The sequence below is a fragment of the Lepidochelys kempii genome, chromosome 5 (assembly GCF_965140285.1).
Source record: "Lepidochelys kempii isolate rLepKem1 chromosome 5, rLepKem1.hap1, whole genome shotgun sequence".
Lineage (NCBI taxonomy): Eukaryota > Metazoa > Chordata > Testudines > Cheloniidae > Lepidochelys > Lepidochelys kempii.
The window spans coordinates 112,425,388-112,433,903 of NC_136384.1; the positions used below are offsets into that span (position 1 = coordinate 112,425,388).

Below are 8,516 nucleotides of genomic sequence, written 5' to 3' on the forward strand. Positions count from 1 at the left end.
GCAGACTCTAACTTCACTTTTAATGAAAACTAAGTTTCTAGCCCTTATGAATGCTGAAATAACCTTCCAAGTGTAAACCAATGCAGTGTTATCAGTCTGAAACAATGGGTCTGAGAAAAGAGAAATCTCTCCATCCTTAAAAAATCCATGACAGCAGACAGGTAGGCAAAGAAGATTAGAGCTCAGTGCCACTCCTTCACACCTATCCACCTGTGAGCAAAAGTCCCTTTTACTCAAGACCATATCTCATCATTTTCCCCCAAACTCTGTGTAAGTATCTCTTTTGCAGCATATTCAAAGGTCATCAAGTTTGGACCAAGAATGTTACAATTCACTGCATATTTGTAGTATAGTTATCTATATGCTACATCTTGTTAATCCAAAGAGGACAGGGATTGACGCTAGCCATGCTCAGGAGGGACAGGAGAAAGGGGTAGGGGCTGATTGGTCTGAAAACTTGGTGATATATTTGACACCTTTACAGAAGCCACATTAATGGTTTTTTTTCTTTGTTTTCCATTCTCCTCAGGCACGTCCTCATTTGCCTTGCTGCTTACCTAGGCTGTGTCTGTTTTGCCTACTTTGATGCTGCCTCTGAGATCCCTGAACAGGGCCCTGTCATAAAGTTCTGGCCCAGTGAAAAATGGGCTTTCATTGGTGTCCCCTATGTCACCCTCCTCTGCGCACACAAGAAATCACCTGTGAAGATTACATGAAATCAAGCACTTAGTGGAGGGGACAATCTATTTATTTTTTCATCACAGACTGTACTTAGGTAAAGGTAGTGGCTCGGGTTGTTTTTTCTGACTAATATGCATATGGCATTCACAAGTGTTTTGTTAACACATGGTAAAATATGACCTTTCCTCACTTTTCTGGAGAGGAGGCTAGAAGGTTTATTGTGGTGCTCCTGAATATTTATCTTAGAACTCTGTATTGACACTGGTTGGATTTGTTTTGCACTCTGATGATATAATTCTTTCCAAATATCAAAGTTAAGGATATTTTTCAAGGTCGGCCAGAACAGCTGACTGTAAGAGACTGATTCTCTTTTCATGTTGGTTCTGCCAGAGCTCTATTTAGTGAAGGAACAGTGAGGGGGACAAAGGTGCCTCTAAGCCATCTTTGTTCCTCCTCTATTCTGTGCCCCGCTCCCAGTATACATTAGAGCCATCCTGAGTGTGCTTTACTTTGCACCTGGATGCATTTAGCCAACTACATTTTTTTTTCCACAGTCATGTCTCCACATGTGGACTGCAGAGGGGGTAGTGTAGAGCCATTGTGGCAGCTCTGCACTGCATGGGAAATTCCCCAGTAGCTAAATACTTTAGCAGAGCTGCAGAAGAGGGTGGTAACAAAGGAAAATCAGACCTGGAATTGTTACACTGGTGTAAAACAAGGGTAAGTCAGAAGAGGAACAGGCCTTAAATTCAAATAAGACATTCAGGAACCCTAAATTCCTGATGTTTTCCTCAAACAGTTCAGAATGAAATGACGGTGTCTTTTGGCTAAATTATTTACAGGATGCTAATGATTATCAGCTCGTGTGGGGTGTAGTGGAACCTGGTAGCCACTACAGACTTATTTAAAAATACATATATTCCCAATAAGCATATGGAGATGGTTATAAAAATCCCCTTCTATCTCTGGGCTTTAATCTTTTTTCTCCAGATGTGGTAAAGTTTAAGGGTGAGACTTTCATAAGCATTTGATATTTGCCTAACTGCTCCCACAAAATTATATGGGAGTTGTACCAATAACTTCAATGGGAGCAGTGTTCAGCCATTTTTGAAAATCCCACCCTAAACGATTAACACTAAAATTTGGATTAAACTATTAATAAATAAAACAAAACCCTATACTCCAAGTGCAGTTAGTGAGAGTTAGTTTCTGACTAATGCCTTTCAAGTAGAAATAAATACAGTTGTATCCTAATGCCCTGGTAGTTGTATTTAGTAAAGGTAAATGACCACTTAAAATTGTATTTAGGGCCTGCATGTCCTTCCAGTAAGCAATGAAGTTTAAAACTTCAGTGATTACATTCTTTGAAGGAATGTGTGGTATAATTTTTGCCATTTGTACCAACCTGTCTTGTAAAACAATAGGGACACCCCAAAGGGGTAGCATCTGAATCCAGTTTAGTTTTAAAGCTGCTGGTTGGTTTTTGACTCCTAGTTAGGGCTATGGTTGAAAGTCACTTGCACTGAAATCTTGCAGGCTGTTTTCACAAGTTTTTAGGACAAAATGATGCAAGGAAAGAGTCACTGATTTTCTGAGACTTCTGTCATCTTTAACTATTGAGATCAGCTGTTCTTCTGAGAGTCTGGCTGCAACTGAACCAGGAGAGTCTGGCTGCAACTGAACCAGGAGATAGGCGCCTTACTGTTTGAGATCCAAATCAATACCAAAACCATAGGGGCTGGGCTTCAAGGAATTGGATTTGAGGTTCTGGTTGTGGCTTCTGACTTACTGGTTAAGCGAGAGGAGAACCGGGTCCTGGAACTTTAAGCATCCTCTTACACTTGGCTGCTATGGTCACAGAAATGAACTTTATAACAGTTTTTACTTGGGAATATGCTACTGAGAGATGAAAACCCAGATCCTCTGCTATGGAATGGTGCCGCTTGTGGAGCAGGGGCAAGGGAGGATGTGCAAAGATCTGCTCCCGCAATGCTGATCTGGCTGTATGCTGGTCTGGTCCCCTGGTGTAGCTTAAGTCAGCCTCGAAGGATCAGCTGGGTGTAGAGAAGCCTCAACCAAACCCTGTATCCCAACAGCAGGGAAGGGAAGGAGGGTGAAGGAGCTAATACCTTGGCTCTACACCAGCAGAGGGTTCCCATATATGAGGCTGTACCTCCCTTGGTCAGCTATGCTAGACTTCGGGCCAAAATCTGCCTGTGGTGTATCATGAAGTGAATATTGCACACTGGAAGGTTTGATACAAATAGTCCTGTAGAAAAACATAGACCATTTCAGCCCAAATGCTGCTGAATTCTTTACTACAGAAGTACCAAAGGAGGAAGCATCCCCAAAGTCTGAAGAAAGTGATATGTCACACTAGATTGATCAGCCCTTCCCATTTCAAGAGCCGCTATCTATGTGCCAGAATAAACACATTCCTTTATTTATTAGAACATGGTTCTAGAGGAAAGACAAATATAAAATGGTATGAACCAAAACGTACTCTGCTCCAATGAACACATTAGTTTAATTGGAAAAATCATGAGTGACTAAGGGGATGAAAAGACACGGCCTGATTCTCAACTGCCCTGCACCTTGTGTCGTTATTTCCGCCAGTGCAAAGTGCTACCGAAACACTAGCATCAATGCAAAGTGCTATCATAACACTACTATCAATGACCACATGAGATACAGGGCAGTTGAGAATCAGACCCCCACACACACTCTAAAGCCATAAACTCTTTCCAAATCAATGACTCTTTCAATCTTCTTAAGTTACAGTGGGGTTTTTTCTCTCTCTCTCCTTGCAGTATATATCATTTAGGCTTGGGGGGGGGGACCCTTTTAAGTGGGATCTGCAGCCAACTTTTTTTCACTTTAATGGTCCAATCCTATTCCATTAAAATCCATGGCAGAACACTAATTGGTTTGCAGGAGCAGGACCTTATTTCCCTATATTTCAGAAGTATAACAAAAACTAAGTAGAGGTGGGGTACACACAGGTCCATATTTTCAACAGATCCTTTGATATTTTTTCTGGGGGGTGCCCAATTTGAGGCACTTAGGGCTTGATTTTCAGAGGTGTTGGGTGCCCAGAGCACTAGATGTAATCAGTGAGAGCTGCAGAACCTCTGACAATTCACATGTTAGGGGTGAGGTTTTGTGTGGCCCCTCTAAGAAGTGCAGCAGATAACTGAATCTAGGGGGAGAGTGATTAAGGCAGCCTTAACCATCTTTGCACTGTCTTGATCCTTGGCTGTTCCAGGGACTGAAACAGCCCCCAGAATAACTTAGACCCCTCCCCCAGGGCTATGTAAGTTATGTCAGACTCCTGGCACTGCCATATGGGTAGGGCCCTACGAAATTCAGGGTTCATTTTGGTCAATTTCATGGTCATAGGATTTTAAAAAACGTAAATTTCATTATTTTAGCTATTTAAATCTGAAATTTCATGGTGTTGTAATTGTAGGGGTCCTGAAGGCAGCAGGGCAGAAGTAAGGATGACATGGTATGGTATTGCCACCCTTCTGCGCTGCTCCTGGCAGGGCGCTGCCTCCAGAGATGGTCACCCGAACAACAGCTGCTGCTCCACAGCCGCCCAGCTCTGAAGGCAGCACAGGAGTAAGGGTGGCAATACCGTGATCCCCCTAAAATAACCTTGTGACCTCCCTGCAACTCCCTTTTCGGTCAGGACCCCCAATTTGAGAAACGCTGGTCTCCCCCGTGAAATCTATATGTTATAGGGTAAAAGCACACAAAAGACCAGATTTCACGGGGAGAGACCAGATTTCACAATCCGTGACACATTTTTCAGTGCCATGAATTTGGTAGGGCCCTACCTAAGGGTCATAGCATTGCCTGGAATCTCCACAGTACTGCATGTCATGTCCCTGTCCTCCAATTCACCCCTCCCACTCCTGGACCCACCCTCAGTAAAACCCCTGTGTCAGGATTTGTGAGCGGATCCTCACAGGGCAGCCTTATGGATGTCTTGTGTAGTGCCTGAGCCGGGGGAAACTTCGCTTAGGAGGAACCGGGGCTTTCAAGCTTCTTTATGCCTGTCCAGTCCATTTTACTCAGTGTAAAGGGGCCAAAGTGGGGGTGAGGATTTCCCCATAGGTGTGTCAATATGGGCACTCCAGACCTAGGGTTCACATTTTTCCAATAATGTGTAATAAAAACAAATACAAATCTGCTGTGGAACAAGAAGTAAAATGAGTGGTTTAGCAATATAAAGCGAAGATGCTGTCTCATACCAGCAGGCTTCATGCTAGCCTTTAGTTGATAACATAAACCACATTTGTTAACATTGATTGGCGTTCAGATACAGAGTATTTAGTAGTACTCAAAATAACCATGAAAATGCAAATAATTGTGAACAGGTCAGAATTATATGTAAAATGTATAGTACATTCCCATAAACTTGAAAAATAGGTGTTAAGCATTTGGCTTTTCTGAAATGTATTAAAGCCTGAATAGATAGAAATGACCATAGACACCACCCTCAATCCTTAATTAAATTCTGAATTCAGTGGTTAGTGTTTTCCACCAATATGATTTTTCCTCAGTATTCTAGGCCAGATCCTCAGCACTTTGAGCAGCTTCAGCATGTAAAAAAGGGCCGTGAAGCCAACTTAACTAGTTACTTGGGGAATCCCTGGGTGATATAGAGCCAGTGACAGCTGCATGCTTCTCATCTTTGCACCCCATCCCTAGGGAAAAGAGCATGGGGCCAGACAGTCACTGCACTCTGACTCTATCCAGGTGCTGGCATAGCCCCTTAAGGCTGTGAACAGCTGGGTACAACTTAGAGCAGCACTGAACATCTGGGCTGTTCTAAGTTGTGCTGTAGGTGGGTGTCTGAATAACACCAGGGAGGCACTAGGATCAGGAAGACTCAAAAGACTTGTGAATTCACATTTGCCCCTCTCACATCCCACTAGTCCTACACTAAGGCCAGCTCTACCAGACAGGAGGATCAGGCCCTTTGTGTTAAAGTAGCCGGCAGCACATTTCTGCAACTGACCAAAGAATGGCACTGGACTTTAGCTTGATTCTCCTGCTAACTAGGGCCTCATTCCTCTTCAGATTATGTGCAATAACCTCTTTTTTTGTAAAGACATGTTATATTTCCTTTCTGTGTGCTAGAATAAGATCCCCCCCAACTTTGCTAAGAAGTCTTACTGCTGGACAGAATTTGCTAGGGACAAAAACAGGTGCACCAGCAGGTACTAGCTTTAGGAAACAATGTTTTCAGTATTACAGCTATTGGGTGGAATAGCAGATTTAAAGTATTTTTACTTCATCTTCTGTGTATAACTTTTCTATCTAAATTCATTCTCAGAGATAAGGGGCCAAATTCTGCAGCCCTTAATTGAGTCAGACTCCCACTGAAGTTAATTGGGAGTTCTGTACCCACGCTTAAAGGAAACCTATAGATTCCGGGCATATGCTATCTTTTTTGGGAGTTTAAAGCCGGTAAGCAACTTGCTACCTTTCTGAAAATTTTGGATCTTCTAGAATCTAAGAGTCAGATCCTACCTGTGATCACCCCCATTCTCTTCAGTGGAGCTATGTTGATTTATACCAGCCAAGGATCTGGCCCTTCTCTCTTCTGGTCACTGTGGGAAACAAACAGTTTTTAAATTAAAATCTTTTGTACACAAACTGTTTGTTAGAGTTTATATAATAATGTTTGTTACTCTCTACTATACAATTGCTGTATCCCTTCCCTCCCTCAGTAAAGATAGTGAACACTCAGTTTGTAATACTTCTCAGATATTAAAACAGTTTTACTACCGGCTCTTCATCAGAATGGTGTTCACTTGCTGGACCCTATCATTTTTATATTGCCTGATAAATCCCCAGTTCAGATAAGGTCTATTTAATACTGTGTACTCAACGGTTTTGTATATTGTAAGTCATTTTCAGCATTGTTTGTGAGACTCGTGATTGCTGAGGTTCACACTACTAGAAGCGATGAGAATAAATTCTACTCATGCTTTTTATTAAATAAAAAAAACAACTTCCAATGTTTTAAGGGCAGGCTGTGAAATCCTGATCACTAATCTCACTGTCACTGGGAAGTAGTTTTTATAAATGAGTAGCAATTGAGCACCTAGTTATCTCAGAAGTGAATGAATGCATGTACATGTACTCTGTATGTTTTGTTAAACTAACCTCTGGCTTCTGTACTTGTAATATATGTTTATGCAAACAAAAAACATTCCATTGATGTACAGAAGTCTATTGCAGAACTTACTGTGTAAGGAGGAATTCCACTCTAAATAAGTGCTCTCAGTCCACCTTTTTTAAATACTGACTTTTCAAAATGTAATTGTTGCACTTTAAACTCCTTACAAAATATTAAATTAATTTAATCTCTTCTGTCAAGGCCACATGGTTCTTTGCTTTGTTTTAATTGTGCATTGTGGCCTTATGAGCCATAATGAAAACAGAGCTCTGTGAACTTCAAAGTAAAACTTTTACCTTTTTTCTGAACTAAGGCCCTGATTCAGGACAGCCCTATCCAGAAAAGCACTAAAGATTTAAATATGTGCTTAGGTGCTTTCTTGAGCTGAGCCTAAGGTCCTTATCCTGCAGATGCTTAAGCACATGTGTGAATAATCTCTGGTGTGTAAAGTGACTTGAGTGCATGGGATTGGGGCCAAAGGGCCCAATCCATTTCCCATCGGAGGTAAACTGGGCCTTGTGTTTTTAGATTCAGCTAGTGTACTATAAGATTATTATAGTTAACTATTGTTTTTAAGATTGTTGTTCAGAATTTTGATCACTTTTGTAGGGGTGTGTTCTTTATAAACAAAAATATTATTTTAAGGTATAACTATTTTAATATAAAGACTGTGTGTGTGTGTGTATGTATATAAATAAATAGAACTTCCTTCATATAAAATTGTTAAGCCTTATGGACTTCAGTGGGTCTGATTTTCAACCCCATGCTAGAGTCATTAACCACTGGAATAATTAACCAAGTGTCATGGTTGATTCTCCATCACTGACTATTTTTAAATCAAGATTCGATATTTGCAAAAAGATCTGCTTTAGGAATTATTTTGGGGAAGTTCTATGGCCTGTGTTATACAGGAGGTCAGAGTAGATTATCATCATGGTCCCTTCTGGCCTTGGAATTTATGTGCATTTACACAGAGGCAAATGTGTGTCTGCTTTTCACAGGCATGTCCTGGCGGTACACAGGCATGTCCTGGAGGTGAACAGCCTTTACACATACATGTTCTTTTAAATATCTGAACATGTGCACAAATGTACACCTACTGGGGACTGAAAATCAGACCTAGTGTCTCTAAAAGGGGCAGTAAACATAATACCTGTATTTTGTGTTTTACTTGAAGACTATGTATTGAAAGTTTACAGAAAGTGTGTAATTATTTTGCAATATTAAATTACCTTTAGAACAAATATTATTTGTATCTTTAAATTTAAAATGCTTATAATAATGTGAAGGATTGCATATTACAGTCAGCTATATTAATACAGGATGGTACAAGCTGTAGGGATAAGGTAAAGGGCAATGAAGAAGACTTTTACAAGTGTTTTGGGGAGAGAGAAACACTAGATTGGAGGTAAGACCATTAATAAATGAGGCTGGAGATTCCATTACTGATTGATTAGCCTACTGGACTGATTTTGGTTTTTTATTCTTCTTTAAGAAAGTAAAGAAACATTATGTATAATTAGTGCTTTTGAGTAAAATAAAAAAAAAAAGGTAGGCAAACAAATACTTAGAAAAATGAGTAGTGCACAGATCAGCAGTTCCAGCTGACTTGAACTCTTTGAGGCCAAAGAAAATCGGGAAA

The 8,516-nt window shown here is 40.7% G+C and overlaps 1 protein-coding gene across 3 annotated transcripts in view; it reads left to right on the forward strand.

Annotated features, from left to right (window-relative positions):
* ACER2 (alkaline ceramidase 2) overlaps positions 1-8,276 on the forward strand; it is a 46,984-nt gene extending 38,708 nt beyond the window's left edge. For all 3 annotated transcript variants that reach the window (XM_073345484.1, XM_073345482.1, XM_073345483.1), the window contains one exon: positions 530-8,276. In XM_073345484.1, coding sequence (XP_073201585.1) covers positions 530-716 — 187 coding nt within the window. In that variant the 3' untranslated portion in view covers positions 717-8,276. The remainder of the gene's footprint in view (positions 1-529) is intronic.
* Positions 8,277-8,516: the final 240 nt, after the last annotated feature.